General features: G+C 41.8%; 2 protein-coding genes and 1 long non-coding RNA gene across 4 annotated transcripts in view; 1 reads left to right on the forward strand and 2 right to left on the reverse strand.

Moving 5' to 3' along the window:
* Positions 1-3,968, reverse strand: part of LOC140914723 (uncharacterized) — a 16,263-nt gene extending 12,295 nt beyond the window's left edge. Inside the window, exon 1 of the long non-coding RNA XR_012159968.1 lies at positions 3,694-3,968. This is a non-coding gene — a long non-coding RNA (uncharacterized lncRNA). The remainder of the gene's footprint in view (positions 1-3,693) is intronic.
* HERC2 (HECT and RLD domain containing E3 ubiquitin protein ligase 2) overlaps positions 1-18,299 on the reverse strand; it is a 331,520-nt gene extending 313,221 nt beyond the window's left edge. Inside the window, exons 1-2 of the mRNA XM_073353148.1 lie at positions 18,249-18,299; positions 3,975-4,313 (exon numbers count right to left, since the gene is read on the reverse strand). Coding sequence (XP_073209249.1) covers positions 3,975-4,313; positions 18,249-18,293 — 384 coding nt within the window. The 5' untranslated portion in view covers positions 18,294-18,299. The remainder of the gene's footprint in view (positions 1-3,974; positions 4,314-18,248) is intronic.
* Positions 4,145-25,602, forward strand: NIPA2 (NIPA magnesium transporter 2). Of its 2 annotated transcripts, none has more exons than XM_073353226.1 (6): positions 4,145-4,313; positions 18,249-18,472; positions 20,755-20,811; positions 22,042-22,132; positions 23,344-23,504; positions 24,628-25,602. In XM_073353226.1, exons 2-6 carry the CDS (start codon positions 18,292-18,294, stop codon positions 25,263-25,265), a joined length of 1,128 nt encoding a protein of 375 aa, XP_073209327.1. In that variant the 5' UTR covers positions 4,145-4,313; positions 18,249-18,291; the 3' UTR covers positions 25,266-25,602. The 2 variants fall into 2 exon arrangements, with proteins under 2 accessions (XP_073209327.1, XP_073209336.1); XM_073353235.1 differs by lacking the exon at positions 4,145-4,313 and adding an exon at positions 13,970-14,191.
* The last annotated feature ends 616 nt before the right edge of the window (positions 25,603-26,218 follow it).

Consider the following 26,218-nt stretch of genomic DNA (forward strand, 5'->3'; position numbering starts at 1 on the left):
CTCTGTGCTGGCCTTTGCTTGTCTCACTTGTTATGGGCTGGCTCTACAGGTCTGTGTCTGTTCAGTTGAATCTTCCTTTCTCATGATTGGTCTGTGGATTCTGGGCCCCCCTCTTTCTTGGCTGGCAGCTGAGAATCAGATGTGTGCTGTGGCCTTGAGCTGGCTGGAGTTAGCATCTTATCTTCGCACTGAGCTTGCTAGCTGCAGTGTTGAGTTAACCTGTCCTCTGGTTTTTTCTCCTCCTCTCTCAGCCTCTTGTACTCCTGCAAAGGACTCTTTCATTCCCCACTCACACACCTTTGACCCTCCCTAAAATGCTTTGCGATGCTAGCAACAGCATTAGCAACATACAATGCTGATCTGCCTTCCCAGGGGACTCCCTGAGGGAGGCGGTTTTGGGGTGTGACAGCAGAGTTGCACTGGAGGCGAATTACCTCAGGTTAGCAAGTTCCTAGGATTTCTATTTACAAGGTTTAGAGGGGGCCAGAGTTAAAAAGCCCAAAAATTTGACAGTCAACTCCTCTTACCAAAAACATTCCAAAATGAGAGCTACAACAATCTTAAAGTGGAGTTCCTGCTCTGGGTGAGGCAACGACATTTGTAAGTGTATATTCATCCTGCTTTTATCTCTTGCACTTTCTGCTTGAGAATTTTGAGGCTGTCAACCTTACAATGTCCCTTTAACTCTTCGCTGAATAGCAACATTATGATATACAAATGGAAATAAAAAGTACATATTGACAGAAATAAAATAGGATGTGAATGTTAGCAAGAAGTTAAAAGATTATAGAGACAGCAAGATAATTTACTCTGTTCTGTTGATATTAGTAAAGATAATCAGTAATTTGGTAACATGTCAAATAACCTGGGTAAGACATACTACAGTATTATTGTCTTAGTGAACTCAGAAACCCAGATTCTTTGCTGTGCTCTGTTTACTAAGTGCAGTAGAGGGAGGCCTATCAGGGAGCCTCCTCAGGCTCCCTGATTCCAAGTTTCATTTTTTGCCAGCTACAGCCCTTATTGAATTTAGAATATTTTACGAGATGTTTTAAAACTCTTTCAGCTGGTAACAGTCACCCAAGAGACTATGCACCACCTGGGGATATCTGCCCTTGCCTCTCCCCACCACAGTACAAGCCCTTCCCCGGGTTCTCTTGGAGTAGGAAGTATGGCTTATGAAACAGCTAATATGACTGTGTGCTTGGGACTCTCAGCATAAGGAGAGTACCTAGCTGTAGAGATGTGAGCAGCTTTTACCTGCTTTGCACCACCTGAGATGTGCAAAGGGACCAGAATAGGCCAGAGAATCTAGTCCAGAATTCATAAGGATTTTGGCCCCAGTCCTGCAAAGGAGTCTGCCCCTGCAGACCTTCAATGTGAAATTCAATGAGACACTTGAATTGCTTTCCTGACTGGGTCTAAATGAGAAGTTACACTGCAAAAATGGAATAGATTAGTTGGGTCACCATCATCCTGACATTTGGGATTCACTCCATGTGGCAGCTAGTATTTCTGAAATGTGGTTGAAACGTTATGTAACTAAACCTGCTATGAATTATTCAGAGATACTGTGAACCCTTCATGTTACAGAGCATAGTCTTGAGCTTTGACATAATGATTTATGATAAAACATGGGGTAGGCTCAACTTTCATGTTTTTGTCTGAAACAAGGTTAAATTTATTTTTTGGACAGAGGCAGCAATCAAGATTACATAAACAAAAGGAGCAGCTAAAACCTCAAAGTTTCTTGAAGAAATTATAATACTTAATCTATTTAATATTTTACGTGTGATTATTCACTGTTCCCTTTAATAATGTTCCTAGAGGTTTGTTAAAAGGCTGATTTTTTTTTTGGCTTGTATTTTTTTGGGGCATAGGAGAAACAGGTTACTATAAAGGGCACCTGTAGAGCTGAAGTCTAGTGCTAAGTACATTGTATGCATTTAATCAATCAGTCTTACGTGATACTGATTTTACTATTGTATTACTATTTAATTTTAAAAATATATTCAGTATTTCCAAAGGAAGTGATAATGAACAAGAATTGCAAATCTTTGCTCTAATAAATTATGGAAAGTTTTAAATCATACATTTTTGAGGATGGGGATGCAACTTCTGGTTTTGAACTTATTTCCCTATGTTTACTCAGTTTCTCTGCTGTGTTGATTGAGAGTCAAAGAAAGATGTGTCCAAGATTAGGCTAGCTCAATCAGTTTTAGGATCCAACATTCTCCAAAATACTTTCTTTAACACTTAAAACACTGAGCTTTCTCAGATGTAATGCATTTATACACATCTCTGTTTCACACTGCACCATTTTGCACAGTATATTTTATTTTTTTCTTTAATTCATTTTTGCACTGGACCCAAGGCTGTTGAGGCACAAAGTTACACAACAATTCAGATCTTTACATATTTGCTTACTTGGGCAAAAGTTTTTACAAGTGTGTGCATTTAATGTTAGGATTTTTACACTCGTTTTAATCTTGTATCCACACGATAAAATGCAATGGGGAGTAAAATAGGCCTAGAATTTAAAAACATCCCTTGAATCCTCAGTATGCTATTATAATGTCTGGTACAGGGAGGGGGCATTTTTGTCTACTAATGTTAAGATTGAATTCAATGAGAAGTCACTGGGTGAGGAAATACAGTAAGCTACCTCAGAGAGAAAAAGACTATCTGTTGTTTGAAAAATAAAAAAGCAAGCCAGATGCAACCATTTACAAAGAAGAGCAATAAGGAGCCAAGTTGACCTTTGAAAGAGGTTGGAAAGACAATACTGGCTGCAAGGCACAGAGGCTAAACAGAATCTAACCCCCTCTGAAAAGGTAACAACCATGCCACTATGCTTTCTCCATACGCACACTGTCACTTGTAGTTTTGGACTGTCCCCTTACACAAAGGCTGTCCTGCAGTTTAAATTTTAGAGCATCTCAGGAGGAATATTGTAGTCTTGTCCAAAAACACCCCAACCCCTGGGTCCTAAGGCTATGAGCTGTTAAAGTTGGGTGTATCACTTTTGTGTCAGGTTGAGAAAGAGGCTCAACTAGTCAGAGTATAAAATATACCCAAGACATTAAAGCAAAAACAGTACTTGTAGTGCATAAGGGAAAATATATTTTGACCAAAGTATAAAGTAGTAAGGAAAAAAAGTGGGGAAAGGGAAGATAAGTTACAGAAAATATTTAACAGCCTCTCTCTCAGTTATTTGAAAATAGGACAATGTTATTTGAAAAGGACAATGCAATTTATCCCATCGCATAACCCATTTTTTCCCTTAAAGATTTTAAATCTTTCACTGCTGTCTGTCAGGTTTTATGTTAACTTTTAGAAAAAGGAGGCTGCGGCTGACCTGGATAACTATTTGGGGACTGTGCCTGGGAGGGAGAGGGTTTGGGGATAACTAATTTGCCTATCTGTGTTGCTTAAACAAATAAAAACTACGGTTGGTGTGAGCTGGTCAGGAAAGGAACAGGTTTCAGAGTAACAGCCGTGTTAGTCTGTATTCGCAAAAAGAAAAGGAGGACTTGTGGCACCTCAGAGACTAACCAATTTATCTGAGCATAAGCTTCTCAGCTCACAAAAGCTTATGCTCAAATAAACTGGTTAGTCTCTAAGGTGCCACTAGTCCTCCTTTTCTTTTAGGAAAGGAACAGGTACCCTCAATCCAATAACTCGCCTCCTCACCTTGTGCTCCTTTCTGTCCAGTTCATGGTAGCATTAATGTTTGCTGGAGGAGGCGAGCTCGTACCCCCAGCTCTGGTTCCCGGCACTGACAGCAGATCAGGACCTGCCCGTCCTGCGACACGGTGGGAGAGGCAGGTGGTGTCTTTTATCGTCCCCACCGCAGTCGGGGACAGAGACAAGCTTGCACAGAGCAATTCTTCCGCCCCGGGCGCGGCTGGAAAGCGCTTTCTGGCTCCCACCTGCCGCAGCGGGTCCCCTAAGCCATCCCCCCGTCTCTCCCGCCTCGGCGCCCGGGCCCCACGCAGCGCGGACCCTGGGCTCCAGCCGGCAGGCAGCGGGCGCAGGGGGCTTGGCCCCAGACCAGGCCGGCTGCGGCGGGCGCGCACACGTGAGTGGTCACGTGGTTGGGGCTCCTGGGGCGGGGCCACCGCTGTCTCGTCCCCGCGCTGGCCCCACCCCTTCCGCCGGCTGTGACGGCCCGGGCCGGAAGAGTGAGTCGCGAGTCGGCGCCGGGTTCTCCATGGCAGCGGAGCGCGCAGGGACCAGCCCCACCTTCCCTCCTCCCGCGCCGGGCCAGGGCCAGGGCCGCCCCTCGGCGGGGATGTGAGGAGCCGCCGCAGGTGAGCGCGGGACTCGCGGCCGGGGTGGGGGCCGCGCCCTCCTCCGGCCCCCTGGGCGGGGCCTCGCGCGCGCGGCGACTCGTTGCGGGGGAAGAGGCGGGGGCTGGTAGTTCATGTCCTCCCCTGGGAACGAGGCTGGTTCCCGAACCCGACCCGCCCCGCCTCCTCCGATAACCGATGGGCGGGGCGGCGGCACGTGACGCAGGGCGCCCTAGCCTGGGGCCTCCCAGTCTGCACACTCCCTGCCTCTCCCCCCTCCCGCCACGCGCGCGCTCTTACGGCGGGTACCGAGCGACCCGGAGCCGCTGTTCCGATGACAGGCGCGCGCGCGCGCGCCGCCGCTTTCGGGCCGCGCCTGCGCCGAGCCGCCCCGCGGGCCTCCCGCCGTTGCTGGGCCGGCCCCCGCTGGCGGCGGCGGCGAGCGCGCCCGGGCGGTCTGGCTACTGGCGCGTAACCTCCCCGCCGCCCAGCCCAGCCCAGCGCCCGCGTCTCAGGCCGGGCCCTGGCGACAGCCGCCGTGAGCAGCGCAACGCGTCCGCGCTCGGGAGCCGCTGGCGCGGAGCCCGCTGGCAGCAGCTGTGGGAACTTTTTAGGGGGAAAAGCCGCCAGCGTGGAAGAGATTCTCACCCCCCCACCCCGCCCCGGGGGGTCTCGCCGGTGCCGCTGCCTTCAGCGCCGGTTCCCCTGGCATCGGAACGGGCGCCCCGAGAGGGTCTCCTCGGGGCGCGCTCGCGGCGGCACGCGCGGCTCTTTCTGGATACCGGTCCTGGTGGCAGCTGAACTGGCACGTTACAGGCTGGTCGTTACACCCGAGCCCTCTTCTTGCACTTCGGGAAGCAGTTTCCTAAACTTCACTGCGCTCCGGAGACTCGCCGTTTACTGCTAGATTGCGCTTTCCATTGCGCGCCGCTTCTGCTTCCATTTCCTCTTCTCGCCCCCCAGGCATTATCCTAAAGCCTTTTCCAGGTCCGTTTATACCAGTGGTTCTCAAACTTTTGTACTGGTGACTCCCTTTCACATAAAGAAAAGGAGGACTTGTGGCACCTTAGAGACTAACCAATTTATTTGAGCATGAGCTTTCGTGAGCTACAGCTCACTTCATCGAATGCATACCGTGGAAACTGCAGAAGACATTATATACACACAGAGATCATGAAACAATACCTCCTCCCACCCCACTGTCCTGCTGGTAATAGCTTATCTAAAGTGATCATCAAGTTGGGCCATTTCCAGCACAGATCCAGGTTTTCTCACCCCCCCACCCCCATACTACACAAACTCACTCTCCTGCTGGTAATAGCTTATCTTTCACATAGGAAGCCTCTGAGTGTGGCCAGCTCCCCCCCCCCTTATAAATTTAAAAACACTTTTTAAATATATTTAACACCATTATAAATGCTGGATGCAAAGTGGGGTTTAGGGTGGAGACTGACAGCTTGCAACCCCCATGTAATAATCTCCCAACCCCTGAGGGGTCCCAACCCCCATTTTGAGAACACCTGGTTTATATTTTGTCATTTCCTTTCATTGTCTGAAACCATTTATCCAAATGTTTTATATGTACATGAAGGCTTTAGTTTGTATATGTTAACTCACCCAAGTTAACACACCTTTTTTTCCTAGAGACAATGCAGCCAGTGTGCTAGGTACTACACAGATGTATAGGAAGATGTCAGACCTGCTCTGACTAGCTTATTAGTAGACAAAAAGACATCCTTAAACTAGTCGCCTGAATTTCTACTTTTTCTCATTACAAACACTGCCATAACCTATTATCTCTGTTCTTTTCTAAATAGCTACTGTGTAAAATGTAGCGTTCTCAGATTTTTTTGTAAATTCCTGTGGCGTTGAATATTTCTAACGCTACTGTAGTAGCCAAGCCACAAAACTTGGAGTGTTTTCTGCGCCACTGCGTATGCACAGAATGCATGTCCCATGCAGATTTCTGTGCTTCCCTGAAGAAAAATTACTTTCTGACAGGGAAGCAAAGAGAAGCTGCCAGAGCAGTCATGCTCCCGTACCCAACAGCATGGGCAAGTCGTTTCGGGTGCAGCCAATGGAGAGGTAAGTCACTGCAGGCAGTGCAGGGCTGGGGATGCTCTGGCTGGGGCTGCGGACCCCCTATATCTATACCCCATCAAGCCTCACCCCCTGCATCCAGAGCCCCACCGAGTCCCAGCCCCACCCTGACCGGTGGCTCCCATTCTGCACTGGACTCAGTGGCTAGTCCCACCTGGGGTGGAGGAAGGAGTGCACTTGCCCTGCACAGAACGGCTGGGTCTGGGTCTGGGTCAGACCCACTCCCAGAAACCTCTGTATCTCCCCTCTCCCACCCACTTCCTGCCTCCATTGCTCTTCAACTGCAGGGGGAGGGGTCACTGTATAGGGAGCTACTCCCCTGTCCACCCAACTTCTGTGTATCCAGCTCCCCCAACCAAACCCCACCCCAGACACTCAAGCCCACACACTGATGAGCACCATCGCCTATGCACCTGGACTACTCCACAACCACCTCCGCCTGGACCGCCCCAACCTGCTGCACCCGGACCCCAACCCCATCAAGCCCAACTCCTCCAGCACCTGGAGCCATCCTCCTGAGCCCCATCTTCCTACACCCAGAACCCCCTGTTGAGTCCCAACCACCTTCACCTGGACCCCCCTCTGCAGAGTCCTAGAGCCCCTGTGCATCTAGATCCCCTCCTGAGCCACCCACACCCAGATTGATCCACATAGAACCCTCTCTCCTCACTCCTGGATCCCTCCACACTTAAGTCCTGCCAGGCTGAGCCTGCCTGCCCACACCTCGTGTGAGGCTGGTAACCCTGGTTAGTTACTTCACCTGCTACTCCTGAGGGAGTTCTGCACCAAAAAAATAAAAATTCTGCACACACTATTTTAAAATTCTGCAAATTTTATTTGTCAATAAATAAATATGGAGGCTCCAACATGGCAGTAGGGAGCACAGGCGATTGGCTGCACAGAGGTTGGAGGTCACCCTGCAGCCACCCTCCCCCGGGACATGGGCCCTTCCTGCTCCATTTGAGATGTGGGGGGTTTCAAAAGCACGTCAGCTGCAGCTTTAACTTTTTGTTAATAAAAACTTAAACTGCTAGGCAATTGTTTTAAGAAGTGAGAAAGATCTACTTAAAGGTGTTTACACTAATAGGTATATTTAGAATCCAATTTTAACACAGCTGTTGCTTTCAGTGTCTCTGTAATAATGCTTCATTACATCACCATTATATTTTAATCACTTTTTAGTTTAGTTACCTGACATAATAGGTGGATAGTATATGCACAATTGAATTTTATGGCTAACATGCTTTTGTATAGGTCTCTTGTGACTATATAATTGCTTTGATAAATTTGGAGAATTGTATTTTAACCAGAAAATTTAAGGTGGCATTACTTTTTTCCAGAGTAGTTTTTACATACTCTCTTCATACATACCATTCTGCATACATCTCACCATCTTGAAAATGGTACTTGACTTTTAAGTTCATTCACTCTTGTATCAACTGCTGTTTGTGGTCTTTGTTGGTTTTATGCTATGCTGCAGCTGCCCTTCTTTAGAGGTACCTGTACCTGACACTAAAGAAGAGAAGTGGCATGAATGGACAAAAGATGCTTAAACTTGGGGGGATGGCTTTAACTTAATAGTACTTTTACTGTTAACATTCTAACATACGTATATTGAGAATATTTGTTTGATGTTTTTGTTGGTTATTTTCATAGAGATTTTATTTATATAATTTATTGTATAAATTAAAGGCTTCCAGTGTCAAAACTATATTCTCACTGAAATGCTTAATTTACCGTGTAAAGTGACAATAGTAAAGAGGGGTATATTTCTTATTATTCTCACCTAAGGATCTTTTTAAAAAAAGTCATGTTTCCATACTGCAAAATATTTTAAAAATGCAAATATGTAGACTGACAGAGACTTGCTAAATAGGATGAAGTAGTACCTATAGTATATTTGACCCGTTATTCCTTTCCTCCCCATATGTTGCAGTGTGGTAGGTTTGCTTCATTTTGCTGCTACATAACGGAAAACAAAAGCAAATGATGAAAAGTGTCAACAGATTTTCTCTTTCCCCTCTGTGGGTGAGCTAAGTGAAATATCAATACTGCTCTTCAATGTCAAACTAATAAAAATTGCTTTGGAGACATGGCAAGAGTTGAGGAGGTCCAGGTAACATTACAAACACTTTTAGGGTAGTTTGGTCCTTAGGATAAACTTCCTAGTATTGGCAGATTTTTCAGAATGCACTCTTATTGAATTTAAATATCATGGCTTCTGAATGAAAATCTTAGATTTTAGTCTTTATTATTACCTAGGAAAATTGAAATCTGTGAATAAAGCATGCAGGATTATTTTCTGAAATAGTCTACAGAAATCCACAGGAAAGGTCTTCAAAATTCTGTTTTAAAACTGGTACTTGGCTTCTTTCCGAAATCTGTAGTCATGCTGAAAGAGATAGGTGTGAACTTTCTTAATCCATTTTAAAAGGGTCTTGATTCTGAAAGCATTCCTTGATTTTGCAGCTGAGGAGGATCCATTTACTCACAATTCTTAAATCTTGGACTCCTTAACCATAACAGTTATTTTAGCAATATTTTAATGTAATTAAGTTAAGAGTTTTATATAAGGAGTTAAACACTGGAAGAATCAATAAATTTCAAGGCATTTTATTGCTCAGTAAATTGACACTTCAGCATGGTACTTTTAAAAAGAATAGTGTCAGTGTAAGATCTTGGGTTAGCTTCCGTTTTCTTTCAGTGTGGTCCATTTGACTAGAAAAATGGAGGGTAAGTGGCATGTGAAGAAGTATCTATAGTACGTCGAAAAGGTAAGAGATCTGTAAGAACACAGTCCAATTTTGAAATTAAAAATTGAATAGTGATTCAATAGGTAGAAAGAATGAAATTTGTTTTTGTCAGAAGGTCAGACACAGGCATATGTGCTGCTTAAATCTCACTTACAATCTCTTTCAAAGGCTGAAGTGGTACATGTGGTGCATACATCTTGTACTTGCTACTTATTTATTGAGTGGATCTGACTCAATAAATGTCACAATCTTTATGACCATTTTCTTAGGTAGTGCCACCTAATATTTATTTAAAATTATTTTAAATTTATTAATACTTCAGAAACTTAAAATTGAAATCTTCTAAAAATCAAATCTCTTCGCATTTTTTAACTGTTTTATTTCTGCTAAATTTGTGAAAACAAAAATCAGTATATCTTCAAATGAATCAGAATGGTAACATCCACATACTCAGATAATGTTATGAGGACTAAATTCTTTTCATTCTCGGGACTGTACGTATACAGGAAACTATACCTAAAACTTTGGTCCTCCTAGCTATGTTGGTCAGGGCTGTGAAAAATGTCATGTCCTGTGCAGTGTAGTTAGGTTGGCCTACCTCACAATGTAAATGCTGCTAGGTTGCTGGAAGAATTCTTCCATCAACCTAGCTACAGCCTCTTCATGGCATGGATTTACTACAGCAACAGAAAATCTTCTTAAGTATCTACACTACAGTGATGTAGCTCAGGCCAGGTCTACACTACAGACTTATGCTGGCATAGCTGTGTCAGTGAGATGTGATCCTTTGACAGACATGGCTGTGCCAGCAGAAGCGCCAGTGTAGACAAAGTTATACGGTCAAAACTCTGCTTTTACAGGTGTGTGGCTTGTTTCACTTTTGTGGGGTGGTTTTACTATATTGGTGCAAAGAACAGCTTTGCCAGCATAGCTGCATCTACACTAAGTGCTTTGGCTTTGTCCGTATAGTATACTGGTATTCCTATACTGTAAAGTTCTTCAATGTAGATTTGGCCTCAAAAGTAATAATATTTGACAGTTTAACAGCTTCTTTGTATGCTAGAGCTATGTCACAACTCTTATAACATCTAGTATTTTCAGCATGGATTATTTTAGAATAAAGGAGACCCTGTCCAGTGATTAATGTGGCTTTGTTTACTTTCAGTGGCAAAACAGGGTAAGTTGGAACAGTTCATTCTGCTCACAAATGGAAAGAGTACAGTCATCTCCATGAGCAGTGTTCCATTTGCAAACGGTATAAAACTCGTTATTTTGGCTAAGTTAGGACCCTCTTGGTATTAGACTTACAACTGCTTCATTTTAAATGCAAAAAAGACTAGCTAACTTGCTTCATGAAATACCACCTTCGTTTAGTGTTGAATGTTTAGAACGTTTTAGTCACAATTGATTTTAGCTGGTATTTCTAGACTTAAGATGCTACAGTGGTGCTGCTGCAGCGCTTCAGCGTAGGTATTGCCTATGATGATGGGAGGAATTCTGCTGTTGGCATAAGTAATCCACCTCCCCAACAGGTGGTAGCTACGTCGACAAAAGAATTCTTCTGTCAACTTAGCGCTGCCTACACTTACATCGGCTTAACCACATCTCTAAGGAGTGTGGATTTTTCACACCCTCAGAGCCATAGCTAGGCTGACGTAACTTTTCAGTGTAGACCAGCCCCTTCATCTCTTTCTGAACACGTAAACTTTTACCAGGTAAGGCCACTTCCTCTTTTCATTGCTTAAAAAAGGAAACTTTTATGGTCATAGCTGTAGGTAAACATGCACAAGGTGAAAGGTTACATTGTATTTTATTTTTTCCACCTTCTTTGCATATATTTCAAGTGCTACACTGTGCACATTGTTCTCACAAACTTACGTATTTTAATCAGTATCGGCTCCACTTAATAAAAACTTGGTTTAGTTTGAAAATCACCTTTTTTTTGCTATTTGGATGCTTGCTGCTACGGCCTAATGGAGTGGGAATGTGAAATTGAACCATTACTGTAAATGTCACTTAGTCACTTTGCTCACATTGAAACAGGAATGTGAAATTGATAAAAGTCTCTTGAAAATATCACTTTGCTACTCCACTGGCACATAGAGAACAACAACTTGGAAAGCAAAGAGCTTTCTCACGGCTTACGTTGTCAGGTGTGGCCTAGTCCTGTATTATATTTTGAAGACAAATGAGTTTCCTTTCAAGCGGCTGATTGGTGCTCTTTCCTACTTCACAGTTTTCCACAATGGACAGGCTATGAGTAGATGCTTCCCTAAGGGCAGTATATATTCTGTTATGTGTGGATGGCTGTGGTTCCAAGCTCTTATTCTACAGAAGTAAACTGATCCCTGAGTCACAACTTTTATGGGTTCAGTGGCAAGCTGACTTTCCACAGTTGAGCTGCGGCCAGCTTTGTGAGAGTGAGGTAATTTCCTGTTGAATTGGGCCGTGCACTTAGTAAGAGAACACTTAGCAAATTTACACCATTTGTGACCAAAGCAATATCTTCTCCATGGTCTTCTGGCTTCTCCCCTTGTGTTCAGCATAATGGTAGCACAAGTCACTGAGAGAAGACAGCTTTGTCGGTGCCCCTTCATCAAGGCTGAGAGAGGTGTAGTTTCCAGATGCTCTCTACTCTTCTCCTTTGAGGTTCTGGGGATGCTGCATGAAACTACCCATGAACAGTCATCTTAGTAAAACCAAGATTCATTAAAAACAGAATGAAAATGAAGTTGAAACAAAAATATTGGTTTCCTTAATGTATCTAGACTCTCATTTTGAATAAGCTAAACTATTTGTGTAGTTACAGAGGAAAAAGGAAAAGTGAATAGCTTACATTCCTTGAAAACAATCCCCTCTTTCTGACCTCTCCACCTGCTAGCATCATACTGCTGTCTACAGGGAGACTTCTCCTTTGTCCATCTTGATATACTTATTAAATCCGCTCCCCAGCTTTCCCAAGCAGTTTTTTGAAGACAAATATGCAAAGAGAAGTTGGCAAAACCATTTCATTTTCCGCCTTCTGGGAGATGGTCCACTGAGAGAGAAAAAATCTTCAGGATAGTCAGAGTTTTTCAAAGATTTAACTGTCTAGCTGAAATATTGCCTTTCACATCATATGTCTTCACTGCAGAGTTTATCTACAGTGAGGTACTTCTCACAAGTTAGCCTAGCTCAAGTGAGAACCAGTCACAGTGCTGTCTGAAATGGGCCACTCTCATTACCGCTTCAAAGGTTATTTTTCCTCCCTTGGTATCCTGCTGTCATTTGAATTGTCTCGTTAGACTAACCTCATACTTGGTAAGACAATTCAGATCTTTTCATGTATTTATACCTGCTCCTGTATTTTCCACTCCTTGCAACTGATGAAGTGGGTTCTATCCCACGAAAGCTTATGCCCAAAAAAATTTGCAAAAAGAACAGGAGTACTTGTGGCACCTTAGAGATTATTCAAATTTATTTTTTAAGCTTTCGTGGGCTACAGCCCACTTCATCGGATGCATAGAATGGAACATATTAAGAATATATTCATACAGAGAAGGTGGAACTTGCCATATAAACTGTCAGAGACTAATTAATTAAGATGAGCTATTATCAGCAGGAGAAAAAACTTTTGTAGTGATAATCAAGATGGCCCATTTAGACAGTTGACAAGAAGGTGTGAGGATACTCAACATGGGGAAATAGATTCAATGTGTGTAATGACTCAGCCACTCCCAGTCTCTATTCAAACTCAAGTTAATGGTATCTAGTTGGCATATTAATTCAAGCTCAGCAGTTTCTTGCTGAAGTCTGTTTTTGAAGCTTTTCTGTTACAGAATTGCAACCCTTAAAATTGCCTCAGTAAAAGACTTAAGACTGCCCTCTATTCAACCCCTCCACCCCCTTACCACACTGCCTGGAGCACCAGTGGCTGGCGCCGCCTGGCTGGAGCCAGCCACGCAGCACAAAGCACCGGTTCAGGCTGGGCTCTGCAGCTGCGCTGCCCCAGGAGCTCGCTGCCCCGCCGCCCAGAGTATTGCGCAGGCGGTGCAATGAGCTGAGGCTGCGAGGGAGGAGCCAGGGCTAGCCTCCAGGGCCAGGATCTCAGGGCCTGGGCAGGAGGGTCCCGTGGGCCATAGTTTGCCCACCTCTGTCCTATCCCCTTCTAAAAAAGAAGGTGTGGAGAAAATGAGTTTGGCCTAGTCTGTATTTAAAAGCTTTGTTGCTGTAGCTATACTGGCAAAACCCTCCTAGGTCAGGTCTACACTACAGACACATTGGTATAACTATGTCGCTCAGGTGTGAAAAATCCACACCTGTGAGCAACATAGTTATACCGACCTAATCCCTAGTGTAGACAGCGCTATGAGGTGGGAGAGCTTCTCCTGCCAACATAGCTACCACTTCTCGAGGAGGTGGATTAACTGTGCCAAAGGGAAAGCTCTCTCCCATTGGTTTAGAGCATCTTCATTAAAGCGCTACAGCGACAGTGTTTTAAGTGTAATCTTGCCCCTAGTATTGATGAAGCTTATACTGGCAAAAAAAAGTGCCTTTGCTGATATAGTTTATATACCATCTCACCAATAGCTATGCTAGCAAAAGCTCTTTTACGCCAGTGTAACGTGATCTGTGCAAGGAGGGTTTTGCTGACATAAAAATATCATAAAAAATCATACCCGTACCTGATGTTGCTGTGCTGGTAGTTTCTAATGTAATCCTGGCCTTTGCCTTTAAGGGGTATATGGCTTGTTCTGACCTTATTCCTCGCTTCCTCTCAGCTGAGATCGAGAAGTGTGAGACAGCCATTTAGGACTATCTTTCTTCACTCCACTTCATGAAATGAGCCTTTCTTCACCAGGGGATTGCATCTCATTTTGCCCTTAAAGACTTGTACTGTCCTTTGTTTATAGCATCAAGGATTTGCATCAACGCTAGTCTTTAAATGTATTCATTTTTATATTTATTTATAAAAGATGGAAGAATGCAAGTTCATTTAGAAGAAAGTCAAAACAGATTCTGAGCTCTATCAAGAGTATTACAAAGGCTCTGTTATGCTATAAACAGGTAAGTCAACGACTCAATAAACAAGCGATACCCCTAGTACAAGTCACTGGGATTGGATTTCTCGTGATAAAATCTTCTTTTGTATGCAGTAAAACTATTTTTGTCTAAGGAAAGTGTTTATTTCTTTTGTATTTTGTAAACTGCTCACCTGATGTTATTCTGAGCATTGCCAATACAATGGGTATATTTTGTGAATGGAACAGTTACTCCTGCTGTTTTCCCAACCCAACAGATATTTGAGCAGGAAACAGCTGTGTTGAAAGTTGTTGTTATACTGGTATTTGCTGAAGCACTATTGCATGTTAAGAAAATAGAGTGGTGCTTGAACTATGTGGGTGCATCTATGAAGATTGGACAGCACACTAGGTTATTTCCAATAAAAAAAATTAATTTCGCGTCTGAATGGACTTGCAGCAAATAAACTGACTTTTCAGTTGCTCTTAATCAATTTTTAGATTGAGCCATATAAGATAACCTCCTCTAGTTAGAATTATTTGAATACCTTTTGTCTTTCCTTGGTCTGTTCTATTAAAAATTAAGCCTTCCACAACTAAGCACTTGACTGAGGATTCAAAAATATTTGTGTTCTGATTATATGTTGGGGGAAGGGGGGTGCAGCGGCACCATAGCTTTATTTAAAATCTCTAATTTGTGAATTGTTTACTAGAGACTAATGAAATGAATGACATAGCCAAGTTTTAGGGCGTGTAGTCATTATTCATAAACACTGTCACAGTTCAGAGTGATTGCACCTGTATGTCCACTTCAGTGGTCCAGCAGGGGCACCCACTCTCAGCCTTGCAGCTCCCCTGTTGTTGCCTTTCTGGGTGGAGACGTATTTCTAAGCTGAACTGTTCCCTGCCTTCACTGTGCTGTTCCCACCATAGACAGATTGCACAGTAACAGCTGCTTGCTTTTTCTTTGGAGATGGTTAGCAGGTGTAATTGCTACAGTTATAAGATACCACCCAGCACTTCCTATGCAACCCTATTTTATTCTTAAGGTAAAAGTCATTCCAGAGAAAACATTGAAAGAATAAAAGAACCTACATGTGTGTGAATAAGCTTGCCAGATAATCCCCTACCCTAGCATGAGCTCTGGCAAGAGCAGACCTTCATTACCACATCCACAAAGTTTCCTTTGTGGTGACAAGTTTATCACAGCTTCAGCTTAGAACAAACACAGTTTTATGGGGCCTTCCAGTCCTTTGCTAAGGGTTGGGGCCCTCTGTCTGTTTGGTGGATCAGGAAGAAGGCACTGAGCCAGTTTAAAAACAGGCTATTTATCCAAAACCCCTTCCTTTGTCATTCGCTAGAAAATCCAGTTTGAAGTGGTTGTGAACCTCTTGGGGGTGGGAGGGGCGGAGTGGTTTCAAAAAGCTTATAAAGGAGGAAAGTATATGAGCATCCCCCTCCCTACTGAAAAGGTACATACAATGCCCAAATAACACATGCACAATTGCACTTTTAAGACAATGTACCTCAAAGGTATTAACACTAATTCAGTAAGATTTAACTTAATTTCATAAAGTTTATTTAGGGTATAGTAGAATACTAGGAGCACTGTCAGTTTGTCGCATCCACTTTGTAGAGATTGCTGGATTGGAAATCTGCTGCTGCTCAGTATGAATATCTGTCAGATTTCTAAAATGGAAAACATTGACCAAACATAATTCTCCCAACAGGGAATGGAAGGGACCCTGCTTTCAGAAGTCTTACCCTAACCTTCCCTCAAAAGCTGCCAGCAGGCAGACAAGCATAGGAATATTAGCTCAGTGTGGGTCGGGGTGATATTTTTTTGTGGGAGGGGGTTATGGTAGGGGTGGAGGATTGGGGTGCTATGCCAAGCTAAACTGATTTCTCTTACAGTTTTGCATTCATGGGCTAGACAGTCGAGCAAAGTCAGAGAGGTCTTGTCTGGGAATTTCCCAATTTTTTAATGAGTAGAAACACTGAAAATTAATCATTAGTGTGTATTCTCTTTTGCATGCTCTCCCTGCAGTGATTGAATGTCTCCTGTGACCCCCTTCCCATCCTGGCCTACCTCAGAGCTGCACTCCATCATACTCCTTGACTGAGTCCTGTTTTCCCTTCATTCCACTTTTCCATGCACAACCTGGATTGCCCCCATATTTCACTATCCTACACAGCACTGCTTCTGTCAGCCCCTTCCCCACCCATTGCGCCATCTCAGAACATTCTCTGAGCATGCCCACCTACTGCCTTACCATATTCAACCTTGAAACACTGATATATATCGATGTTTAAAAACCTAATATACTAGAGGAGTTAAGGGAGCATAGTGGGGGAGGGAGAACCATAGTCTTGCTTACTCATTCATATCCCTCATTTCCTTTAAGGTGTGTCATGTGAATCAAGGGGGCAGTCAGGATTGTGGGGTGATGGTATTTGAGTGGGGGTCCGGGGCTGTCCATATGACCTGCTGTGGATAAGAGCTTGGTGTGAATGCCAACATACTAGTGCGTCAGGGGCTCCTCACAGCATGGTGTGTCCTCAGCCAAGGTACCAGTGTTGGGGCCTTGATACACCAGCACCTTAGCACCCCCTCACACCTCCTGCACATTTGGGAAATAGCAGTAGGTTGTGGTATGGTTTTACAATGTCTGCACAGACTCTGAATTCAGCTTGGCAATACACATTGAAGTAGAAATATTTTATTACCGTCCTTTGGGGTCATATATATGCTAAATTGGCTTGCACTTTTTGCTAGTTTCTTTTATACCTGGAACATGTATTACATATATGAACCAGGAATATTATGAAAATTTCATATATTCCTGTAAGTTTCAACATGTTGTTGACCTCTTCCCTCTACAGTTCCAGTATATAGAAACTTGATGCTGTTTTTATCCAGGGTTGTGTTTTTTTTTTTGTTTTTTTTTGGCAGTATATCAGGGTAGTGCTCTCTACTGGTCAGCTGTTTTAAAAAGATTCTTTGCAACTTAAAAGTGGAAATGAGAGGAATCTTCATTCCCTTTCATACTTGGCAGAAATTAGTAAACCACCTCGAAATATAATTAAGCAGAACATTTCAGTGTTTTAAGACTGCTTATGCACATGTCTTAAAAATCCAAAATCTAATGTCTCAGAAAGAAACTCCAATATCTTTATTGCACCATGTATCAGAAAAGTAATATAATTTAGAGCAAATAGACAATTGTCATGTCTTGCCAGAAACACGAGTGCATTATTGAAGATTTTGAGTCCTGCTCTAAAAGTTCTTGTTTATTGACACTTTCTCTGGGCCTTTGCTGCGGTTCTCCACATAACTAGGCTTGAGACTCCAATAGTCTGAATGAAGGCTTTTCCATAGTAAACTCTTTCATTGCCATTGTAGCTAAGCATCAGGGATGCTTTGTTATACTTGTACTGAGAAAAACAACCCTTACAAAGACTACTGGTAAACAGAAGATTACTGGTGGTTATTGCAGTTTCTGCTATGTTATTCCTTAAAGGCACTATTTTTATGCATCCTGAAAAAGAGTCTGTGCTAACTGAACTACCATATGATTTGAACAATCCTTTGTAACCTTTCTTCTTCCATTGTTCCAGTAATCTTATATGGCTATTGGGATGCTGTGACTGTCTTAACTCAAACCTAGATTGTAAATTAATTTTAACATAAATAGCGGTATTTTGTGTGTGTTATATGGAATGGAACTGTGTGAATATGAAGAAAAAACACACACTATATGTTTGAAAATACATGGATCTGCTTACGTTTGTCTTCAAGCATCATTCCTTGTTGCTTCTTGTAGTGTGAACTCTCATCTGGAGTGCCAGATGCTCTTCTGAACTTCCTCAAAACCTTTAATCAGTTTAATCTGTCCTATTTCACCCCTGCCTCAAGTATGCACCTTCATCCAGTGTATTGTCTGATTTTTGTTATCTGCCTTTAGAGTTCAGGTTCTTTGGGGCAGGCCCAGCCACGTTGCCATCTTTGTTGGCTGCAGACAGTGTTTTCCCATAAGAAAATAGATGTGTGATTTATTTGTATGAAATCCTGTTGTGATAATATGCACTTGTTTGGGTTTCAGCATTGCATCATCCTGTCTCCAGTAACAGCAGCTCTTCTGTTCCATGATCGATGTGACGGTTTTGAACACTTCAGTAGCTTACGAAATGATCCAGAGTGGAGGAAAATATGATTTCTATATTGGTCTCGTGTTGGCTATGAGCTCCAGCATTTTCATTGGAGGGAGTTTCATCCTAAAAAAGAAAGGTCTCCTCCGGCTGGCCAGGAAGGGCTCCATGAGAGCAGGTATAGTATGCATTTGAGAACTTTTGCCTGTTTTTAATTTTATTTTAATGCTTTGTGAATGGCTACTGAATTTTCACTCTGATTTTTTGTGTGTATTGATTTACTTTGGTTCCTTATTGAGAGATGAAACTTCTAGACCTAAAATATTCAGCTTCTGTATTTTCACTGGACTCTGCATTATTTCTAGTTTGTTATTAGGTATAGTAAAAGGTGAAATCCCTTTCTGTAATATATTCAGTTTGTGCCGTCTAAGTACATTTCCAAAACAAACTATACATTTGCATATATTAATCAAAAACACGTCAGTTAAGAGTAAACCTGGTTACATCCCCCCTTCCCCCCCCCAGGAAAAAGCCTGTTTAAAGAGATGATCTTCACAGTGTAATTGGAAGATCAACATACTGGCCTGTTGGAGGATGTGGAGGGGAATGAATTCCAGAGTCAGGGCCCCTACAATAAGAAAAGGAGTACTTGTGGCACCTTAGAGACTAACCAATTTATTTGAGCATGAGCTTTCGTGAGCTACAGCTCACTTCTTGAGCTGTAGCTCACGAAAGCTCATGCTCAAATAAATTGGTTAGTCTCTAAGGTGCCACAAGTACTCCTTTTCTTTTTGCAAAGACAGACTAACACGGCTGTTACTCTGAAACCGGCCCCTACAATGAGAGTGCTTGCCCCAAGTTAACAAACCTAGGAACTGTCAGTTTGACTGTCTCAGATGATCTCCTCTATGGAGATAGAGATGAAAGAGGCAATTTCTAAGATACGTAGGACCCAAATCAGGGCTTTGTAGGTCTAAACTGCACCTTGAATTGTACTTGAAAATGATTTGGGAACCAATACGATGGATCCTGATTGCCGAAATGGATGGGCTCATAATAAATAGTGTAATTGTGTCAAAGTATTGGATCAGAATACATCACAGCTTTCATTTTCTAAAACTAAACTGTCTCCTGAAGACTTTCATGATGTCAGAAATGCTTAAGTTTAATTAAATAAAAAAAAGGGAGGGGGGAAGGGCATGTTCAGGAAGGGAATGTTCAGGAAGATGACATTCCAGAATCTTAGATGGTTGTGTGGTTTGGGTAAATATTTTACTGTAGCACAAAAACATAAGGTTATTTTACTTAATTCTTATTAGGTGTTGTGTATGTAGTCTAAAAGAATTGGTTATATTGACAATTTAATAGCAGTTAATATACTTCATCAAAAACAAAGGCAAATAACTCTAATAACTGGTAATATTGCATTGCTTCCATCCAACTGATATTTGTGAACTTTTTGGATTTTTGGTACAGCTGACTGTGCACTTGATAAATATGGTGAAGACTTGAAGTAGTAGCGGGGTAACCGTGCATTGGGTGTTGAGATACTAGAGTGACGGGCACAACATAAGAGCTGAGATAGATAGAAAACGGCTAGAAATATGCAAGATGATGTTGGATTGACTGTTGCCCTTCTACACCAATTGCCCTCTGTTGACCAATTGTATCAGTGTGAAAGTGGTCTGTGCTATTGCACCCAGTTAAGTGACCACACTGAAACAGTTGCGGTGTATCAAAGAAACTAAAAGGTTAATTGTGTGTGTATGGATTAGAATCTTCCATCTCTGGTGATTCCAGAGAAGTTGGTGGTGGTATGAGTGAACACAGAACGTGTGCTCTCAGTTTGGGGGGGCAAACGTATGGCCATTTTCTTTGAAGTTCACCTGAATACCGTGGTGGTGCGTGGCTTAAAGTGTGTACATTAATGTATACACATACGCTCCTTAGATTACACGATTGACTATTTCCCCCAGATAAAGGTGTATCTTCCTATGGATATCCTCCTAATTTACTGTATAAAAGGAAGAACATGATTAGTCAACTGGGATTACAAACCATGGAACTATTTAGGTTAACTGTAAGAATAGGGACTCTGTTAAATCCCCTTTTCTTTAATTTGTGTTTTAACATTGTTATGAATCTAGAACATTACCTCAGAATAGGCAAATATTATGTGGTCTGTAATGCCATTTCTAGTCCCAAAGAAATATATATATATATATGCCACTAATCTTTAAAGTGAATTACACAGGAATATCTGCACGTTTTAAGAGGTTGAAAATATTTTGACTTCAACCCTAGCCTCTGATTATGCATCAAATTGTGCAGGTGTTTGTTTATAACATGGGCTGAAAACAATTCTTTCTTTTCTTTTTTTTTAAATAGAACTGTCAATCATAAGTGATCGATGCTTGCCCCTATGTATTGCTGATTAATTGCTCATTCTTCCAATTCCAGGTCAAGGCGGTCATGCATATCTTAAAGAGTGGCTGTGGTGGGCTGGACTTCTGTCAAGTAAATATCAAAAAATAAGCAGTGTTAAAAAATTTTAAATATCAAAATGTTCAAAAAAATTATTGAATGCACAATAACCAAAGCTAGAAATAGTGTATACCTCGGTACACTGAGATAAAAATCCATATTTTAAAAAATAAATTGTATTATTAGTAATATCTTTGTAATTAAAATAAAATTAAAAATAAGATTCTTGGGTGTAAAAAGATACATCTCCAGTGAATTTTTTCAGTAGTTTTTCTTGATCAGCAGAGAATTTGACCCCTTTTTAATTTTTACCATTTATGTATTTTAATTTTTCACTTCACTAAGATTGGGCAGTTAAACTAGACCAGTGGTTCTTAAACTTATTTGATCCCCTTTCTGTGTGTCTTCCCGGTACATATGCCGCTGCCCAGCTCTGAATGCAGAGCGGAGAGCAGCAGCTGCTTGCCAGGTGCCCAGCTCTGAAGGCAGCATTGCACCTGTAGCAGCGTAGAAGTAAGGGTGGTAATATGAAAAGTGATATTCATCAATATCACTTTTCACAGCAGAGACTTAGCACCCCATTGCCACCCTTACTTTTGCATTGCTGCAGCAACCCAGGGCTGACAGCTGGAGCTCTGCTGCCTCCAAGTGAGGGATTGGGGAGGGGGAAAAGGGTCATGAGCCTGGGCTTCCTCCCTGTGAGAGATTGGGGGGGTGGGGGAGAACAGCCCAGGTGGCAGGGCTTTGACTGTCTCCTTTATCCCTGCCTCCTGGGTGTATGTGGCCCTTCTGTAAGAGCCCTAGCCAATACAAAACCATTCATTGAAAAAGTTACTTTAAAATATTTTGAAACCTCCTCTCTCTCCTTCTCTTTGGTTTTGTTAAATCTTTTTACACATCTCCTAAACTTTGGACTTAAACAGTGTGACTATGTGCGTTTAACTTGAATCATTGTAGTTTATATACTGCTTCATAGAAGATAGAATTGCAGATTATTTTGCTTATGTGAGAGTTAAATGACCTGAGTTAGTAGGATGTGGAAATGCAGAGGCTGTTAAATAAAAATGGGTTAGCCTAAATTACAGGTGAGATTTATTTTTGTTATATGGAATATCTAGCTGCTAGCTTTGAGTTCTGCTTATATTAAACTTCCATGTCAGCTGAACATTTTAGCTGAATTTCTTCTCTGTGGGAACACTTGTTCAGTTTCAGAGGTGTCTCTTACATGTGTTAAGATTTCCTAATTCTTTTTTTATTCTGCAGTGGGAGCTGGTGAAGTAGCTAACTTTGCTGCTTATGCATTTGCACCAGCTACATTAGTGACTCCATTGGGAGCTCTCAGTGTTCTTGTAAGGTAAGAACTGTTTAGAAAGAAGCACTATTTCAGAGAGGTAGAAGTGAAGTACGTATTTAGAAATTTCTATCACTTATTTTGAGTTGTTAAATATGGCTTTCTGCTTAACTCTGACTAAACTTAGGACTCATAAAAATGGAAGGGGTAGCACTGACTTAACGCAGGCATAATATGAGTCGGCACTCTACAAGCTCCCTTGCACAGCTCTAGCAGTGTACTTTGACTTGCAACACCCTGCTATTCCTGTCTTCTGCATCGCTTGAGGTTGGAAGCCAGTTATGATGTGCACAAATAAAAGGAAGACAAGACTAATAAACTAATTTTCATTCCTGATCAAAGTCAGGATCTTACTTGTCTTTAGAGATTCAAGGATTTTGCACCAGTACACCACATCATCTTGGAGAGGGATTTTATAGAGAGGATGATGTATAACAGTGGTTCCCAAACTTGTTCGCCGCTTGTGCAGGGAAAGCCCCTGGCGGGCCAGGCCAGTTTGTTTACCTACCGCATCCGCAGGTTCGGCCAATTGTGGCTCCCAGTGGCCGTGGTTCGCTGCTCCAGGCCAGTGGGGGCTGCGGGAAGCGGCGCGGGCTGAGGGATGTACTGGCCGCTGCTTCCAGCAGCTCCCATTGGCCTGGAGCAGCGAACCTCGGCCACTGGGAGCTGCGATCAGCCAAACCTGCGGATGCGGCAGGTAAACAAACCGGCCTGGCCCACCAGGGGCTTTCCCTGCACAAGCGGCGGAACAAGTTTGGGAGCCACTGATGTATAACATTCTCCCTAGCAATTTTGAGGAGGCAGCATAATTTAAAACAACTTTTGGGCCGCTAGACTTTTACAAATAGTCTAGTGCATAGCAGACATGTTAATATAGACTATTATAATTACGCTTAATATATTTAATTAGTGGATTTAGTCTAATAGAAATGTATGGACATGAATAATGGTGCAGATGACTAGATGCTGTGCACTGTATTAGATATTGAAACAAGGGAGTTGTAGAGCTTTTATCTGCATAGTAAGGCAGTATGTACTAAATTCTGTATTCAAATTGTTTGCCCTCTTTGTTTATTTGGAACCTTACCAGCTCTTAATTACTGAGAGGAAAGTGTTTTCTGAACTTTGACACTACTGTTTTTTTATGTCTGCTGTGGGCAAATTAATTAAATATCTCCTGATTCATAATCTGTCAATGTGTTTTTTCCTTTCAGTGCCATTCTTTCGTCCTATTTTTTAAAGGAAAAACTTAATCTGCATGGAAAAATTGGATGTTTGTTGAGTATATTAGGGTCAACTGTGATGGTCATTCATGCTCCACAAGAAGAGGAGGTAGAAACTTTGAATGAAATGTCCCACAAGCTAGGAGATCCAGGTGAGAGAAAATGTCAAGTTTGTCTGTAGGTAGCAGGGTAGCTAATGTAGGAAGGTAAGTATGTTTAACCTACTTTGCTAAAAGGACTGTGGTTCATTTACAGTTGCAACTGTTGCAAATTTCTAGTACCAAAATGTTAAAGACCACCTCTGTGTTTCTACATCTGTAAATAAAATATGGGTTTGAATTCTACAATAGACTTAGCAGGAGCTTTGAAGGATACCAGTGAATTTATTTTGTACAGAATGTCAGGATTAAACAATGAGGTCAATTTTTGTCCAAGTAAAAGTATGTTCTGAAAGAATAATAAATTAGCAGTTTAATATGTTAACCTAAGAAGCAGACAGCTATTTTCCCCTTGTTACATTTTCTGCAAAGAAATGTCATCTGTTTAAGGTAATTTTGAGCCTATCTTTAAAAATGAAGCATAGACTGTGGGGAAAATTTACAGTATCAGAGGGTTACCATTAGGACTAGTAGCTAAAATTTAGGTCAGAGTGTCGTCTATGTTTCACATTATATTCTAATAAAAATGCTATACCTACCTCTTGTATAGCAGTTGATACCTGTAGATCTCAAAGCACTTTACAAAGAAGGTAAAGCTCCATTTTACACATGAAACTGAGGGGTGATATGACTTATTCGAGGGCATTATCAGCATGTCCGATTGGTGGCTTAAAATTCCTGTTGCTGAGTGAAGCACCCAAATCAAAACAAATCAGACAGCATTCAGATATATGCCTACACCCTATGGGCTCTCCATACCCCTGGTTCTGTGCTTTTTAATAATCCAAGGATTGCGGTAAAAGGCTGGCTTTCTAGCGCCATATTCTTCATTTCAGAACCTGGGAGAGAAGTAGAGTTTGGAATTGCAGGCATGCCAGCAATCGTAGTTCCATGCTTATTTTAGCCAGCTCATCAGTTGTCATAAGATTTGTTGTAGCCTCCATTTTGGAAGACTTGTAGAAGAAAAATCATCATTTGAACATGTAATTAATAAAATGAAGGGGAGAAATCAGCCTTGACTTGTTGACCTTAAAATATGCACTATGTTTCTTGGTACCTAACAGGATGCTCTTGTGTACTGTATATAAATAAGTGATTTTTTTCTCCCCTATTGCAGGTTTTGTGGTTTTTGCAACACTTGTCATCATTGTGTCCTTAATATTGATATTTGTGGTAGGACCTCGCCATGGACAGACCAACATTCTTGTGTACATAACAATCTGCTCTGTAATTGGAGCATTGTCAGTCTCCTGTGTGAAAGGCTTGGGCATCACTATCAAGGAACTTATTGCAGGAAAACCTGTGCTAAAACATCCTTTGTCCTGGATTCTGCTGTTAAGTCTTATAATCTGTGTGAGCACACAGATCAACTATTTAAACAGAGCTCTGGATATATTCAACACTTCCATAGTGACTCCAATATATTATGTATTCTTTACAACATCTGTTTTAACTTGTTCTGCTATCCTTTTCAAGGAGTGGCAACACATGTCTGCTGCTGACATTATTGGTACCTTCAGTGGTTTTCTCACGATCATTGTGGGAATCTTCTTATTGCATGCCTTTAAAGATGTAAATTTCACTCTAGCAAATCTGCCTGTCTCCTTGCGGAAAGATGACAGAGCAATCAATGGCACTCTGCCAACCACATATGAATGCTTTAATCATGACGAAGAAAGCTCAACCTGTGTAGGTGAAATACACTCCAATGAGAGTGTCCCCTCCAGGAGAAATGGAAGTCTGGCAGCATTCTGAAAATGTGTTAAGAACAATTCTGTAACCCTTTTTTTTTTTGGCTGTAAAATGTCTGAGTTTGCGTTTGGAAGCAGATGATGTACTTGAACAACATGTACAGACAATCGTTAATTTTTAGGTTTGATTAATTTGGACCAAGAATAGTGATGGAGTTTTAATTTGCCTTATTTTACTTTAAGACGACACTCTGAAATGACCTCAGTAGATGGTTTGTTTTTGTTGCTTTTAAGTTATCTGTGTAAACTTGTAAATATTTTGAATTTGAATTTTCCATTTTAAAGACTTATTGCACTAATGACAATTTTAACTATATCAAAAATAAATTGCTTTAATTTTGCATTGGTGGTAAGCACATTGACATGAACCTGAATCTTTTGCAAAATGAATATTCACTGTGTCTGTTTCAGCATATGGAAGTGTAAGACTATTAACCTGAAATGCGTAGGGAGCAACTTACAGTAGATGTCACTAAAGTAGCTAATTACAGCACTTGTGGGAAGTGTCAACTAAACTAGTTTTAACTGATTACTACTACTACTGAGGTATTAGTAAACTTGAAACAGTAAAGACTCAGGAAGGGTATGTTCAGAATAGTTTGTTTTTATTTAAACTGATTTAAAGAGTTTTTAAATTGTTTGAACATACTTCAGAGGGAAAGGAAATTATACAACCTAGCAAGTCTTCAAGATCAATTTAATATCAAGTTAGGTAGGATGTAAAAGGTAAGTACTAACTAAAAAGGATATCTATCATTTAGACGCTGATAATGAAATTTTTCTTAATTGTCAGACCTGTATTCTCTCTTCCCTAACAAATGTAACTCACTGTCTTGTAGTGGGTTTTTACTCTGTCAGCAACAGTTTAATGCTTGCTGGATGTCATTTCTTGAGAAACAAAAAAAACCCTAGACAGTTAGGAGTTTCCCTTCCAAGACCATTTGTAGGTTTTTAACT

Source organism: Lepidochelys kempii, chromosome 1 (genome assembly GCF_965140265.1).
Source record: "Lepidochelys kempii isolate rLepKem1 chromosome 1, rLepKem1.hap2, whole genome shotgun sequence".
NCBI lineage: Eukaryota > Metazoa > Chordata > Testudines > Cheloniidae > Lepidochelys > Lepidochelys kempii.